Here is a 17,374-nt window from a genome sequence, read left to right on the forward strand (position 1 = left end):
ACACATTCAACAAAGCTAATTGAATCAAATGAAAGTCTAATGCATTCTACAAAGCTAATTGAATCAAATGAAAGTCAAACACATTCAAACAAAGTTTTTTGAAACAAATAAAAGTCAAATGCATGCAACAAAGCTAATTGAATCAAATGAAAGTCAAATGCATTCTAAAAAGCTAATTGAACAAATGAGAGTCAAACACATTCATAGAAAGCTTTTTGAATCAAATGAAAGTCAAATGCTTTTAACAAAGCTAATTGAATCAAATAAAACTCAAATGCATTCTACAAAGGTAATTGAATCAAATGAAAGTGAAACACATTCAATCAAAGCTTTTTTAATCAAATGAAAGTCAAATTCATTCAACAAAGCTAATTGAATCAAATGAAAGTCAAATGCATTTTTCAAAGCTAATTGAAAGAAAAGAAAGTTTAACACGATCAAACAAAGCTAATTGAATCAAATGAAAGTCAAACACATTCAAACAAAGCTTTATGAATCAAATGAAAGTCAAATGCATTCAAAAAAGCTAATTGAATCAAATGAAAGTAAAATGAAATCTACAAAAATTGAATTAAATGAAAGTCAAACACATTCAAACAAAGCTAATTGAATCAAACGAAAGTCTAATGCATTCTACGAAGCTAATTGAATCAGATGAAAGTAAAACACATTCAAACAAAGCTTTTTGATACAAATGAAAGTCAAATGCATTCAACAAAGCTAATTGAATCAAATGAAAGTCTAATGCATTCTACAAAGCTAATTAAATCAAATGAAAGTCAAACACATTCAAACAAATTTTTTTGAAACAAATAAAAGTCAAATGCATGCAACAAAGCTAATTGAATCAAATGAAAGTCAAATGCATTCTAAAAAGCTAATTGAACAAATGAGAGTCAAACACATTCATAGAAAGCTTTTTGAATCAAATGAAAGTCAAATGCTTTTAACAAAGCTAATTGAATCAAATAAAACTCAAATGTATTCTACAAAGGTAATTGAATCAAATGAAAGTGAAACACATTCAATCAAAGCTTTTTGAATCAAATGAAAGTCAAATTCATTCAACAAAGCTAATTGAATCAAATGAAAGTCAAATGCATTTTTCAAAGCTAATTGAAAGAAAAGAAAGTTTAACACGATCAAACGAAGCTAATTGAATCAAATGAAAGTCAAACACATTCAAACAAAGCTTTATGAATAAAATGAAAGTCAAATGCATTCAAAAAAGCTAATTATATCAAATGAAAGTAAAATGAAATCTACAAAAATTTAATCAAATGAAAGTCAAACACATTCAAACAAAGCTAATTGAATCAAACGAAAGTCTAATGCATTCTACGAAGCTAATTGAATCAGATGAAAGTCAAACACATTCAAACAAAGCTTTTTGATACAAATGAAAGTCAAATGCATTCAACAAAGCTAATTGAATCAAATAAAGGTCAAATGCATTCAACAAAGCTTTTTGAATCAAATGAAAGTCAAATGCATTCAACAAAGCTTTTTGAATCAAATGAAAGTCAAATGCATTCAACAAAGCTAATTGAATCAAATGAAAGTCAAATGCATTCTACAAAGCTAATTGAATCAAATATTAGTCAAATGCATTCTACAAAGCTAATTGAATCAAATAATAGTCAAATGCATTCTACAAAGCTAATTGAATCAAATGAAAGTCAAACACATTCAGAAAAAGCTTTTTGATATAAATGAAAGTCAAATGCATTCAACAAAGCTAATTGAATCAAATAAAAGTCAAATGCATTCTACAAAGCTAACTGAATCAAATGAAAGTGAAACACATTCACACAAAGCTTTTTGAATCAAATGAAAGTCAAATGCATTCAACAAAGCTAATTGAATCAAATGAAAGTCTAATGCATTCTACAAAGCTAATTGAATCAAATGAAAGTCAAACACATTCAAACATAGTTTTTTTAAACAAATGAAAGTCAAATGCATGCAACAAAACAAATTGAATCAAATGAAAGTCAAATGCATTCTACAAAGCTAATTGAATCAAATGAAAGTCAAACACATTCAAACAAAGTTATTTTAAACAAATGAAAGTCAAATGCATGCAACAAAGCTAATTGAATCAAATGAAAGTCAAATGCATTCTACAAAGCTAATTGAATCAAATGAAAGTCAAATGCATGCAACAAAGCTAATTGAATCAAATGAAAGTCAAATGCATTCTAAAAAGCTAATTGAAGAAATGAGAGTCAAACACATTCAAAGAAAGCTTTTTGAATCAAATGAAAGTCAAACACATTCAAACAAAGTTTTTTTAAACAAATGAAAGTCAAATGCATGCAACAAAGCTAATTGAATCAAATGAAAGTCAAATGCATTCTACAAAGCTAATTAAATCAAATGAAAGTCAAACACATTCAAACAAAGCTTTTTTAATCAAATGAAAGTCAAATGCATTCAACAAAGCTAATTGAATCAAATGAAATTCAAATGCATTCTAAAAGGCTAATTGAATCAAATGAAAGTCAAACACATTCAAACATAGCTTTTTGAATCAAATGAAATTCAAATGCATTCAAATAAGCTAATTGAATCAAATGAAAGTCAAACACATTCTACAAAGCTAATTGAATCAAATGAAAGTCAAACACATTCAAACATAGCTTTTTGAATCAAATGAAAGTCAAATGCTTTCAACAAAGCTATTGAATCAAATGAAAGTCAAATGCAATCTACAAGGCTAATTGAATCAAATGAATTCAAACACATTCAACCAAAGTTTTTCGAATGATATAAAAGTCAAATACATTCAACAAAGCTAATTGAATTAAATGAAAGTCAAATGCATTCTTCAAAGCTAATTGAATCAAATGAAAGTCAAACACATTCAGAAAAAGCTTTTTGATACAAATAAAAGTCAAACACATTCAACAAAACTAATTGAATCAAATGAAAGTCCAATGCATTCTACAAAGCTAATTGAATCAAATGAAAGTCAAACACATTCAAACAAAGTTTTTTGAAACAAATAAAAGTCAAATGCATGCAACAAAGCTAATTGAATCAATTGAAAGTCAAATGCATTCTAAAAAGCTAATTGAACAAATGAGAGTCAAACACATTCAAAGAAAGCTTTTTGAATCAAATGAAAGTCAAATGCTTTTAACAAAGCTAATTAAATCAAATAAAACTCAAATGCATTCTACAAAGGTAATTGAATCAAATGAAAGTGAAACACATTCAATCAAAGCTAATTGAATCAAATGAAAGTCGAATGCATTTTTCAAAGCTAATTGAAACAAAAGAAAATTTAACACGATCAAACAAAGCTAATCGAATCAAATGAAAGTCAAACACATTCAAACAAAGCTTTTTGAATCAAATGAAAGTTAAATGCATTCAAAAAAGCTAATTGAATCAAATGAAAGTAAAATGAAATCTACAAAATTTTAATCAAATGAAAGTCAAACACATTCAAACAAAGCTAATTGAATCAAACGAATGTCTAATGCATTCTACAAAGCTAATTGAATCAAATGAAAGTCAAACTGACCAAAGTGGCCAAGGTTCGGATATTCCAGTCCAAGAGTTGAACGTTAGGGGATTGATTTTGTCCAAGACTTTCTTCGATGCTGCTCCTATGGATTTTGGTGTGCACGGTCCATATAATTCCTCAACTGGATGTACCATATTGAGCGTGACTAATTACCTCAATAATGGGGGAATGTAGGCTGATTTAATGCATACTTTAAGGAGAGTTTCAAGCTGGTTTAACTTCGTAATAAAGGAGCTTGAATGAAGGCTTAAATGGGAAGTTACAAAGGCGCATTTCAAGGCTGCTTTGGAGGACGAATTTGGACAGCATGATTGGAGTCAATTTACTGAACGTTTGGGAGTTATTCTTCCCTTGTTTTACTCTTTCTTAATTAGAGTAATAATTAGTTGTAATGGGGATTAAGTTGGACGGTTATGAGCCACTTAATCTACCCTTATCTTCAGTTTTGTTATTTCTGATTTGTTGCTTTTTTTAGCTAAGTGTAGTGGCAACTAAATGATGTACTAAAGCTATAAATAGCATGCTAATGATCAATAAAAGATGGTCCAGAAATTTGCAAGAAACACACGAGTGTATTATCCAAATTTGACTTGTGCGAGTCAGGTTTTATTTTCCAAATTTGAGAGTTATCTCAATTTGAAGAGTTTGTGTTTTAGTGAGAGTTCCTAAGACTTAAACTGGTAGTTGTCGAATAGGTGAGAGTTCCCTAATCACTACTACGCCCAAACAAGTGAGTGAGTGTTCCTCATTGTTATATCCTCAAGGTTAAGGGTGAGAGTTCCCCTAATCCTTCTTAGTTACTCTACATTGATACTTCTAATTCAACTAAACGCAACACGCATTCCAGACCGTTTTTAAACAAGTTTCTCACCTTGCTTACACATCATTTGGCGCGTTAGGTAGGGGGAGAGTTTTCTTAAATTCTTCCAAAGGGGTCGAATACCTACATACCATGGGAAAAAATCAAGACTTGAGGACAGCTTTGGAAGCTCTTAATCGATCCGTTGCTAGTCAAGAGAGGTTGGCCGAAACCAACGCCAATCTACAAGGGAACCTTGCTGCCTTGATGGCAAGGCTCATGAACGAGCATGATAGGAGAGATCAAGGCGAAGACCCTCCACCTAGGAGGGAAGATAAGAGTCTCAAAGTGGACGTCCCTGCCTTTGATGGGACACTTGATCCAGAAAAGTACTTGGAATGGGAGAAATCCTTGGAGAGGTATTTCGATTACAAGGACATTCAAGAGGAGTTCCAAAAATACAAGATAGCTAAGGTGAAGTTGAAAGGCTATGGAGATAACTGGCTACAAGGAGAGCAAAGGGGACGTACTCTTAGGGGTAAGGCATCCATTTCTACTTATAGCAAGTTAAAGAAAAGGATGAGGGATCGCTTTATTCCTCACAATTTCAAGCAAAGTCAATATGTGAAGTGGAGCACTTTGCAACAAAATGGAGAATCGGTTGAGGACTACATCAAAGAGTTTGACAGACTTTCTATCGTGTGTGAAATCACGGAGAATGAAGAACTCAAGATGGGACGTTTCGTGGCTGGGTTGGATCAAGAGTTGCAAGACAAACTTGAAGGCTACACCAATTTAACCTTTGCTGAAGCTTGCAAATTTGTGATCAAGTTTGATTCAAAAAGGAAGAAGAAGAAGCCGATTGTCACCCCTCAAGTGGCACGAAGACCAACCTTCCCTGTCAAGGAGGGTTCTTCTTTTGTCAAAGCCAACGATCCACCTAAGAAGGACAAGAAAGATTTCAAAATGAGTGACATTGTTTGTTACAAGTGCGGAGGAAGGGGCCATTTTAAGAAGGATTGCCCAAATTCCAGAGCTTTGACCATACAAGAGGTAAAGCTTACTGCTAATCAAACTATCAATTGGGAGGATTTCGAGGTTGAAGAAGTGGAGGACGTGAATTCTAATGAAGGGGACGAGGAGGAAGAACAATGCTTCCCCGAAGAAGAGCCCAAAACAAATCTGGTTGTGAGAAGGGCGTTGCAAGCTCGCGTTGACGAACCCTTAGCACCGCAAAGGCAACATATTTTCATCACCAAGTGCAAGATTAAAGGCGAGGTATGTGATTTAATTGTTGATGGTGGTAGTGAGGCAAACACAGTTTCCAAAACCTTGATAGCTAGACTTGGTCTTTCAACGACAAATCACCCACATCCTTATAAGTTGAGTTGGTTGGACTCTAATTCTAGCACGGGAGTTAGGAAACAATGCATGGTTAGTTTTTCTATTGGGTCTTATCATGATACTCAACTGTGTGATGTTGTGTCTATGGATGCTTGTCACATTTTGCTTGGTAGACCTTGGCAAACTGATCGAAAATCTCAACATGATGGGTACCATAACACTTACACTATAACTCACCAAGGAAAACAAAAAAAATTGCACCCTTTACCACCCCCACGGTTTTCACAAAATCCTAAACAATCAAAGGAGGTGTCATTGCTTACCCTTAAGGAATTTGAAAGGGAAATTGATGGTGAGGAGGAATTATACTTGTTGTACTCTAAAGAGATCCACGAGAATTTTGTGAGTCAAAATCCCAAATTAGCTCAGTTGATTAAGGATTTTGAGGATGTTTTTCCCGATGAGTTACCGAAAGAGTTACCGCCTTTAAGGGGAATTGAACATCAAATTGACCTCATTCCAGGTGCTCCTTTGCCTAACAAACCTGCCTATAGGTGTAATCCTTTGGAAACTAAGGAATTGCAACGACAAATTGAGGAGTTGATGAGTATGGGGTATGTACGTGAGTCTATGAGTCCGTGTGCTGTTCCTGCTCTTTTGGTCCCTAAAATGGATGGTACATGGCGCATGTGTATTGATAGTAGGGCTGTTAACAATATTACTATCAAGTATAGGTTTCCAATTCCAAGACTAGATGACATGCTTGATGAACTGAGTGGCTCGAAGTGGTTTTCAAAAGTGGATTTGAGGAGTGGTTACCATCAAATTCGGATGAGGAAAGGAGATGAATGGAAGACCGCTTTCAAAACCAAGCACGGCTTGTATGAGTGGCTCGTGATGCCATTTGGACTCACCAACGCACCTAGCACTTTCATGAGGTTGATGAACGAGGTGTTGCGGCCTTTCCTTGGCAAATTCGTAGTGGTGTACCTTGATGATATCCTTATTTATAGCAAAGATGGTGATGAACATTTGATACATTTATTTAAAGTTTTTACGGTTTTGAGAGAACAAAAATTGTATGGAAAACTTGAAAAATGTAATTTTATGCTATATGAGGTCACTTTTCTTGGTTACATTGTTTCAGGAGAAGGTGTGAAAGTTGATCCTAGAAAGATTGAGGCTATTCAATCATGGCCTAGTCCAAAGACATTCAAACAGCTTTGTAGAAAGAAAAGTCAAATGCATTCTACAAAGCTAATTGAATCAAATGAAAGTCAAACACATTCAAACAAAGCTTGTTTAATCAAATGAAAGTCAAATGCATTCAACAAAGCTAATTGAATCAAATGAAACTCAAACACATTCTACAAATGCATTCAACAAAGCAAATTGTATTAAATGAAAGTCAAATGCATTCTACAAAGCTAATTGAATCAAATGAAAGTGAAACACATTCAAACAAAGCTTTTTGAATCAAATGAAAGTCAAATGCATTTAACAAAGCTAACTGAATCAAATGAAAGTCAAATGCAATCTACAAAAATTGAATTAAATGAAAGTCAAACACATTCAAACCAAGCTAATTGAATCAAATGAAAGTCTAATGCATTCTACAAAGCTAAATGAATCAAATGAAAGTCAAACACATTCAAACAAAGTTTTCTTAAACAAATGAAAGTCAAATGCATGCAACAAAGCTAATTGAATCAAATGAAAGTCAAATGCATTCTACAAAGCTAATTGAATCAAATGAAAGTCAAACACATTCAAACAAAGCTTTTTTAATCAAATAAAAGTCAAATGCATTCAACAAAGCTAATTTAATCAAATGAAATTCAAATGCATTCTAAAAGGCTAATTGAATCAAATGAAAGTCAAATACATTCAAACATCGCTTTTTGAATCAAATGAAACTCAAATGCATTCAAATAAGCTAATTGAATCAAATGAAAGTCAAACACATTCTACAAAGCTAATTGAATCAAATGAAAGTCAAACACATTCAAACATAGATTTTTGAATCAAATGAAAGTCAAATGCTTTCAAAAAAGCTAATTGAATCAAATGAAAGTCAAATGCAATCTACAAGGCTAATTGAATCAAATGAATTCAAACACATTCAACCAAAGTTTTTCGAATGATATGAAAGTCAAATACATTCAACAAAGCAAATTGAATTAAATGAAAGTCAAATGCATTCTTCAAAGCTAATTGAATCAAATGAAAGTCAAACACATTCAGAAAAAGCTTTTTGATACAAATGAAAGTCAAACACATTCAACAAAGCTAATTGAATCAAATGAAAGTCTAATGCATTCTACAAAGCTAATTGAATCAAATGAAAGTCAAACACATTCAAACAAAGTTTTTTGAAACAAATAAAAGTCAAATGCATGCAACAAAGCTAATTGAATCAAATGAAAGTCAAATGCATTCTAAAAAGCTAATTGAACAAATGAGAGTCAAACACATTCATAGAAAGCTTTTTGAATCAAATGAAAGTCAAATGCTTTTAACAAAGCTAATTGAATCAAATAAAACTCAAATGCATTCTACAAAGGTAATTGAATCAAATGAAAGTGAAACACATTCAATCAAAGCTTTTTTAATCAAATGAAAGTCAAATTCATTCAACAAAGCTAATTGAATCAAATGAAAGTCAAATGCATTTTTCAAAGCTAATTGAAAGAAAAGAAAGTTTAACACGATCAAACAAAGCTAATTGAATCAAATGAAAGTCAAACACATTCAAACAAAGCTTTATGAATCAAATGAAAGTCAAATGCATTCAAAAAAGCTAATTGAATCAAATGAAAGTAAAATGAAATCTACAAAAATTGAATTAAATGAAAGTCAAACACATTCAAACAAAGCTAATTGAATCAAACGAAAGTCTAATGCATTCTACGAAGCTAATTGAATCAGATGAAAGTAAAACACATTCAAACAAAGCTTTTTGATACAAATGAAAGTCAAATGCATTCAACAAAGCTAATTGAATCAAATGAAAGTCTAATGCATTCTACAAAGCTAATTAAATCAAATGAAAGTCAAACACATTCAAACAAATTTTTTTGAAACAAATAAAAGTCAAATGCATGCAACAAAGCTAATTGAATCAAATGAAAGTCAAATGCATTCTAAAAAGCTAATTGAACAAATGAGAGTCAAACACATTCATAGAAAGCTTTTTGAATCAAATGAAAGTCAAATGCTTTTAACAAAGCTAATTGAATCAAATAAAACTCAAATGTATTCTACAAAGGTAATTGAATCAAATGAAAGTGAAACACATTCAATCAAAGCTTTTTGAATCAAATGAAAGTCAAATTCATTCAACAAAGCTAATTGAATCAAATGAAAGTCAAATGCATTTTTCAAAGCTAATTGAAAGAAAAGAAAGTTTAACACGATCAAACGAAGCTAATTGAATCAAATGAAAGTCAAACACATTCAAACAAAGCTTTATGAATAAAATGAAAGTCAAATGCATTCAAAAAAGCTAATTATATCAAATGAAAGTAAAATGAAATCTACAAAAATTTAATCAAATGAAAGTCAAACACATTCAAACAAAGCTAATTGAATCAAACGAAAGTCTAATGCATTCTACGAAGCTAATTGAATCAGATGAAAGTCAAACACATTCAAACAAAGCTTTTTGATACAAATGAAAGTCAAATGCATTCAACAAAGCTAATTGAATCAAATAAAGGTCAAATGCATTCAACAAAGCTTTTTGAATCAAATGAAAGTCAAATGCATTCAACAAAGCTTTTTGAATCAAATGAAAGTCAAATGCATTCAACAAAGCTAATTGAATCAAATGAAAGTCAAATGCATTCTACAAAGCTAATTGAATCAAATATTAGTCAAATGCATTCTACAAAGCTAATTGAATCAAATAATAGTCAAATGCATTCTACAAAGCTAATTGAATCAAATGAAAGTCAAACACATTCAGAAAAAGCTTTTTGATATAAATGAAAGTCAAATGCATTCAACAAAGCTAATTGAATCAAATAAAAGTCAAATGCATTCTACAAAGCTAACTGAATCAAATGAAAGTGAAACACATTCACACAAAGCTTTTTGAATCAAATGAAAGTCAAATGCATTCAACAAAGCTAATTGAATCAAATGAAAGTCTAATGCATTCTACAAAGCTAATTGAATCAAATGAAAGTCAAACACATTCAAACATAGTTTTTTTAAACAAATGAAAGTCAAATGCATGCAACAAAACAAATTGAATCAAATGAAAGTCAAATGCATTCTACAAAGCTAATTGAATCAAATGAAAGTCAAACACATTCAAACAAAGTTATTTTAAACAAATGAAAGTCAAATGCATGCAACAAAGCTAATTGAATCAAATGAAAGTCAAATGCATTCTACAAAGCTAATTGAATCAAATGAAAGTCAAATGCATGCAACAAAGCTAATTGAATCAAATGAAAGTCAAATGCATTCTAAAAAGCTAATTGAAGAAATGAGAGTCAAACACATTCAAAGAAAGCTTTTTGAATCAAATGAAAGTCAAACACATTCAAACAAAGTTTTTTTAAACAAATGAAAGTCAAATGCATGCAACAAAGCTAATTGAATCAAATGAAAGTCAAATGCATTCTACAAAGCTAATTAAATCAAATGAAAGTCAAACACATTCAAACAAAGCTTTTTTAATCAAATGAAAGTCAAATGCATTCAACAAAGCTAATTGAATCAAATGAAATTCAAATGCATTCTAAAAGGCTAATTGAATCAAATGAAAGTCAAACACATTCAAACATAGCTTTTTGAATCAAATGAAATTCAAATGCATTCAAATAAGCTAATTGAATCAAATGAAAGTCAAACACATTCTACAAAGCTAATTGAATCAAATGAAAGTCAAACACATTCAAACATAGCTTTTTGAATCAAATGAAAGTCAAATGCTTTCAACAAAGCTATTGAATCAAATGAAAGTCAAATGCAATCTACAAGGCTAATTGAATCAAATGAATTCAAACACATTCAACCAAAGTTTTTCGAATGATATAAAAGTCAAATACATTCAACAAAGCTAATTGAATTAAATGAAAGTCAAATGCATTCTTCAAAGCTAATTGAATCAAATGAAAGTCAAACACATTCAGAAAAAGCTTTTTGATACAAATAAAAGTCAAACACATTCAACAAAACTAATTGAATCAAATGAAAGTCCAATGCATTCTACAAAGCTAATTGAATCAAATGAAAGTCAAACACATTCAAACAAAGTTTTTTGAAACAAATAAAAGTCAAATGCATGCAACAAAGCTAATTGAATCAATTGAAAGTCAAATGCATTCTAAAAAGCTAATTGAACAAATGAGAGTCAAACACATTCAAAGAAAGCTTTTTGAATCAAATGAAAGTCAAATGCTTTTAACAAAGCTAATTAAATCAAATAAAACTCAAATGCATTCTACAAAGGTAATTGAATCAAATGAAAGTGAAACACATTCAATCAAAGCTAATTGAATCAAATGAAAGTCGAATGCATTTTTCAAAGCTAATTGAAACAAAAGAAAATTTAACACGATCAAACAAAGCTAATCGAATCAAATGAAAGTCAAACACATTCAAACAAAGCTTTTTGAATCAAATGAAAGTTAAATGCATTCAAAAAAGCTAATTGAATCAAATGAAAGTAAAATGAAATCTACAAAATTTTAATCAAATGAAAGTCAAACACATTCAAACAAAGCTAATTGAATCAAACGAATGTCTAATGCATTCTACAAAGCTAATTGAATCAAATGAAAGTCAAACTGACCAAAGTGGCCAAGGTTCGGATATTCCAGTCCAAGAGTTGAACGTTAGGGGATTGATTTTGTCCAAGACTTTCTTCGATGCTGCTCCTATGGATTTTGGTGTGCACGGTCCATATAATTCCTCAACTGGATGTACCATATTGAGCGTGACTAATTACCTCAATAATGGGGGAATGTAGGCTGATTTAATGCATACTTTAAGGAGAGTTTCAAGCTGGTTTAACTTCGTAATAAAGGAGCTTGAATGAAGGCTTAAATGGGAAGTTACAAAGGCGCATTTCAAGGCTGCTTTGGAGGACGAATTTGGACAGCATGATTGGAGTCAATTTACTGAACGTTTGGGAGTTATTCTTCCCTTGTTTTACTCTTTCTTAATTAGAGTAATAATTAGTTGTAATGGGGATTAAGTTGGACGGTTATGAGCCACTTAATCTACCCTTATCTTCAGTTTTGTTATTTCTGATTTGTTGCTTTTTTTAGCTAAGTGTAGTGGCAACTAAATGATGTACTAAAGCTATAAATAGCATGCTAATGATCAATAAAAGATGGTCCAGAAATTTGCAAGAAACACACGAGTGTATTATCCAAATTTGACTTGTGCGAGTCAGGTTTTATTTTCCAAATTTGAGAGTTATCTCAATTTGAAGAGTTTGTGTTTTAGTGAGAGTTCCTAAGACTTAAACTGGTAGTTGTCGAATAGGTGAGAGTTCCCTAATCACTACTACGCCCAAACAAGTGAGTGAGTGTTCCTCATTGTTATATCCTCAAGGTTAAGGGTGAGAGTTCCCCTAATCCTTCTTAGTTACTCTACATTGATACTTCTAATTCAACTAAACGCAACACGCATTCCAGACCGTTTTTAAACAAGTTTCTCACCTTGCTTACACATCATTTGGCGCGTTAGGTAGGGGGAGAGTTTTCTTAAATTCTTCCAAAGGGGTCGAATACCTACATACCATGGGAAAAAATCAAGACTTGAGGACAGCTTTGGAAGCTCTTAATCGATCCGTTGCTAGTCAAGAGAGGTTGGCCGAAACCAACGCCAATCTACAAGGGAACCTTGCTGCCTTGATGGCAAGGCTCATGAACGAGCATGATAGGAGAGATCAAGGCGAAGACCCTCCACCTAGGAGGGAAGATAAGAGTCTCAAAGTGGACGTCCCTGCCTTTGATGGGACACTTGATCCAGAAAAGTACTTGGAATGGGAGAAATCCTTGGAGAGGTATTTCGATTACAAGGACATTCAAGAGGAGTTCCAAAAATACAAGATAGCTAAGGTGAAGTTGAAAGGCTATGGAGATAACTGGCTACAAGGAGAGCAAAGGGGACGTACTCTTAGGGGTAAGGCATCCATTTCTACTTATAGCAAGTTAAAGAAAAGGATGAGGGATCGCTTTATTCCTCACAATTTCAAGCAAAGTCAATATGTGAAGTGGAGCACTTTGCAACAAAATGGAGAATCGGTTGAGGACTACATCAAAGAGTTTGACAGACTTTCTATCGTGTGTGAAATCACGGAGAATGAAGAACTCAAGATGGGACGTTTCGTGGCTGGGTTGGATCAAGAGTTGCAAGACAAACTTGAAGGCTACACCAATTTAACCTTTGCTGAAGCTTGCAAATTTGTGATCAAGTTTGATTCAAAAAGGAAGAAGAAGAAGCCGATTGTCACCCCTCAAGTGGCACGAAGACCAACCTTCCCTGTCAAGGAGGGTTCTTCTTTTGTCAAAGCCAACGATCCACCTAAGAAGGACAAGAAAGATTTCAAAATGAGTGACATTGTTTGTTACAAGTGCGGAGGAAGGGGCCATTTTAAGAAGGATTGCCCAAATTCCAGAGCTTTGACCATACAAGAGGTAAAGCTTACTGCTAATCAAACTATCAATTGGGAGGATTTCGAGGTTGAAGAAGTGGAGGACGTGAATTCTAATGAAGGGGACGAGGAGGAAGAACAATGCTTCCCCGAAGAAGAGCCCAAAACAAATCTGGTTGTGAGAAGGGCGTTGCAAGCTCGCGTTGACGAACCCTTAGCACCGCAAAGGCAACATATTTTCATCACCAAGTGCAAGATTAAAGGCGAGGTATGTGATTTAATTGTTGATGGTGGTAGTGAGGCAAACACAGTTTCCAAAACCTTGATAGCTAGACTTGGTCTTTCAACGACAAATCACCCACATCCTTATAAGTTGAGTTGGTTGGACTCTAATTCTAGCACGGGAGTTAGGAAACAATGCATGGTTAGTTTTTCTATTGGGTCTTATCATGATACTCAACTGTGTGATGTTGTGTCTATGGATGCTTGTCACATTTTGCTTGGTAGACCTTGGCAAACTGATCGAAAATCTCAACATGATGGGTACCATAACACTTACACTATAACTCACCAAGGAAAACAAAAAAAATTGCACCCTTTACCACCCCCACGGTTTTCACAAAATCCTAAACAATCAAAGGAGGTGTCATTGCTTACCCTTAAGGAATTTGAAAGGGAAATTGATGGTGAGGAGGAATTATACTTGTTGTACTCTAAAGAGATCCACGAGAATTTTGTGAGTCAAAATCCCAAATTAGCTCAGTTGATTAAGGATTTTGAGGATGTTTTTCCCGATGAGTTACCGAAAGAGTTACCGCCTTTAAGGGGAATTGAACATCAAATTGACCTCATTCCAGGTGCTCCTTTGCCTAACAAACCTGCCTATAGGTGTAATCCTTTGGAAACTAAGGAATTGCAACGACAAATTGAGGAGTTGATGAGTATGGGGTATGTACGTGAGTCTATGAGTCCGTGTGCTGTTCCTGCTCTTTTGGTCCCTAAAATGGATGGTACATGGCGCATGTGTATTGATAGTAGGGCTGTTAACAATATTACTATCAAGTATAGGTTTCCAATTCCAAGACTAGATGACATGCTTGATGAACTGAGTGGCTCGAAGTGGTTTTCAAAAGTGGATTTGAGGAGTGGTTACCATCAAATTCGGATGAGGAAAGGAGATGAATGGAAGACCGCTTTCAAAACCAAGCACGGCTTGTATGAGTGGCTCGTGATGCCATTTGGACTCACCAACGCACCTAGCACTTTCATGAGGTTGATGAACGAGGTGTTGCGGCCTTTCCTTGGCAAATTCGTAGTGGTGTACCTTGATGATATCCTTATTTATAGCAAAGATGGTGATGAACATTTGATACATTTATTTAAAGTTTTTACGGTTTTGAGAGAACAAAAATTGTATGGAAAACTTGAAAAATGTAATTTTATGCTATATGAGGTCACTTTTCTTGGTTACATTGTTTCAGGAGAAGGTGTGAAAGTTGATCCTAGAAAGATTGAGGCTATTCAATCATGGCCTAGTCCAAAGACACTCACGGAGGTCCGTTCTTTCCATGGATTAGCTTCCTTTTATAGGAGGTTTATTCGTAATTTCAGCACTCTCATGACCCCTATCAACGAGTGCATAAAGAAGGGCTCATTTGAGTGGACTCCTCAAGCTCTAAAGGCATTTGAAGTGATCAAAGAAAAAATGTGCAATACACCCATCCTAGCACTTCCAGATTTTTCAAAGCCATTTGAAGTTGAGTGTGATGCAAGCGGAAAGGGGATTGGTGCCGTGTTGATTCAAGAAGGGCGTCCTATTGCCTACTTTAGTGAGAAATTGAGCCAAGACAAGCTGAATTATTCCACCTATGATAAGGAGTTTTATGCAATGGTGAGAGCTTTGAATCATTGGTCGCACTACTTGAGACCACAACCCTTCATACTTCATTCTGACCATGAATCTTTGAGGTTTATCCATGGCCAAAAGATGTTGAATTCGAGACATCCAAAGTGGGTGGAATTCTTGCAAACATTTAACTTTTCATCAAAGTACAAGAGTGGAAAGGCAAATGTTGTTGCGGATGCCTTATCTCGAAGGCATACTTTACTTGGAGTTGTTGAGGCGAAAGTCCTTGGGTTCGAATTAATCAAAGAATACTACAAGGAAGATGGTGATTTCAAGGTCATTTTGGAGAAATGCGTGAGTGGTAGTTATGAATTATTTTCCTTACAAGATGATTTTCTTTTTAAGGGAAATAGGTTATGCATTCCCAAATGTCCAATTCGAAGCTTGTTGATTCATGAAGCGCATGGGGGAGGTTTATCAGGCCATTTCGGAGTTCAAAAGACTATGGAGCTTCTTCAAGCTCACTTTTATTGGCCTAATATGCTATCCACTGTTCACCGTGTTGTAGCACGTTGTTCTACTTGTCAAAGGGCAAAGATGGTGTTTCACAAGGGTCTTTATAAGACATTGCCAATTCCGGAGAGACCTTGGGAAGACATAAGCTTGGATTTCATTGTGGCTTTACCTAGAACTCAAAGAGGTAAGGACTCAATCATGGTGGTATTTGATCGTTTTTCAAAAATGGCTCACTTTGTCCCTTGTCATAAAACCGAAGATGCTGCGAAGGTGGCGAAATTATATTTTGATGGGGTTGTTCGTTTCCATGGAATCCCACGCATCATTGTTTCAGATCGAGATACAAAGTTCCAAAGTCATTTTTGGAAGTCCTTGTGGCGTCTTATGGGAACCAAGTTGCTGTTTTCTACCTCACATCACCCCAAAACCGATGGCCAAACCGAGGTGGTGAATAGGGTACTAGGTTCTTTGCTTAGGACCTTGGTTAGTAAAAGCACCAAAGATTGGGATGTCAAACTCGCTCATGCCGAGTTTGCTTACAATAGAACTCCTAGCACTACTACGAAGTATTCTCCTTTTGAAGTAGTCTATGGTTCTAATCCTTATGTTCCAATTGATCTCATAGCATTGCCTCGAGACAAGTTCGTGCATGGAGGTGCCAAGGAACAAGCCGAGTTCATGGTGAAAATTCACAAGGAAGTAAGGAAGAACATCGAGAAGGCTAATGAAATCTATAAGAAGCAAGCCAACAAGAGAGTCAAAAACGTGAGAAGTTTTGAAGTTGGTGACTTAGTGTGGATCTACATGAGGAAGGAAAGGTTTCCCAATCAAAGGAAGAACAAACTCATGCCACGAGCCGAAGGTCCATTTGAGATAGTGGAAAAGATCAATGACAATGCCTACAAGGTAGATTTGGGAGGAAAGTATGGCGTCTCAAGCACATTCAATGTGGGGGATCTAGCACCGTACTATAATGATGAAGAATTGAGGGCAATTCCCTTTGAAGAAGGAGAGGATGACCAAAGTGGCCAAGGTTCGGATATTCCAGTCCAAGAGTTGAACGTTAGGGGATTGATTTATTCCAAGACTTTCTTCGATGCTGCTCCTATGGATTTTGGTGTGCACGGTCCATATAATTCCTCAACTGGCTGCACCATATTGAGCGTGACTAATTACCTCAATAATGGGGGAATGTAGGCTGATTTAATGCATACTTTAAGGAGAGTTTCAAGCTGGTTTAACTTCGTAATAAAGGAGCTTGAATGAAGGCTTAAATGGGAAGTTACAAAGACGCATTTCAAGGCTGCTTTGGAGGACGAATTTGGACAGCATGATTGGAGTCAATTTGCTGAACGTTTGGGAGTTATTCTTCCCTTGTTTTAATCTTTCTTAATTAGAGTAATAATTAGTTGTAATGTGGATTAAGTTGGACGGTTATGAGCCACTTAATCTACCCTTATCTTCAGTTTTGTTATTTCTGATTTGTTGCTTTTTTTAGCTAAGCGTAGTGGCAACTAAATGATGTACTAAAGCTATAAATAGCATGCTAATGATCAATAAAAGATGGTCCAGAAATTTGCAAGAAACACACGAGTGTATTATCCAAATTTGACTTGTGCTAGTTAGGTTTGATTTTCCAAATTTGAGAGTTATCTCAATTTGAAGAGTTTGTGTTTTAGTGAGAGTTCCTAAGACTTAAACTGGTAGTTGTCGAAT

General features: G+C 34.2%; 2 protein-coding genes across 2 annotated transcripts; both read left to right on the forward strand.

Moving 5' to 3' along the window:
• Nucleotides 1-4,913: 4,913 nt before the first annotated feature.
• On the forward strand, nucleotides 4,914-11,986 carry LOC110739089. Its single transcript, XM_021919545.1, has 3 exons — nucleotides 4,914-5,887; nucleotides 6,020-6,860; nucleotides 11,963-11,986. Exons 1-3 carry the CDS (start codon nucleotides 4,914-4,916, stop codon nucleotides 11,984-11,986), a joined length of 1,839 nt encoding a protein of 612 aa, XP_021775237.1.
• Nucleotides 11,987-12,865: 879 nt separating this feature from the next.
• Nucleotides 12,866-15,803, forward strand: LOC110739082. The gene is made up of 3 exons (XM_021919532.1): nucleotides 12,866-13,839; nucleotides 13,972-14,812; nucleotides 15,711-15,803. Exons 1-3 carry the CDS (start codon nucleotides 12,866-12,868, stop codon nucleotides 15,801-15,803), a joined length of 1,908 nt encoding a protein of 635 aa, XP_021775224.1.
• The last annotated feature ends 1,571 nt before the right edge of the window (nucleotides 15,804-17,374 follow it).

Source organism: Chenopodium quinoa, unplaced genomic scaffold (genome assembly GCF_001683475.1).
Source record: "Chenopodium quinoa cultivar QQ74 unplaced genomic scaffold, ASM168347v1, whole genome shotgun sequence".
NCBI classification, from domain to species: Eukaryota; Viridiplantae; Streptophyta; class Magnoliopsida; order Caryophyllales; family Amaranthaceae; genus Chenopodium; species Chenopodium quinoa.

Coding starts and splice junctions, on each gene's coding strand:
- LOC110739089 (XM_021919545.1), top strand. CDS start 4,914: ATGAGGGATCGCTTTATTCCTCACAATTTCAAGCAAAGTCAATATGTG. Junction 5,888..6,019: donor CGAAAATCTCAACATGATGG/GTACCATAACAC, acceptor GGAATTTGAAAG/GGAAATTGATGGTGAGGAGG. Junction 6,861..11,962: donor TTGATCCTAGAAAGATTGAG/GCTATTCAATCA, acceptor TGCTTTTTTTAG/CTAAGTGTAGTGGCAACTAA.
- LOC110739082 (XM_021919532.1), top strand. CDS start 12,866: ATGAGGGATCGCTTTATTCCTCACAATTTCAAGCAAAGTCAATATGTG. Junction 13,840..13,971: donor CGAAAATCTCAACATGATGG/GTACCATAACAC, acceptor GGAATTTGAAAG/GGAAATTGATGGTGAGGAGG. Junction 14,813..15,710: donor TTGATCCTAGAAAGATTGAG/GCTATTCAATCA, acceptor ACCGTGTTGTAG/CACGTTGTTCTACTTGTCAA.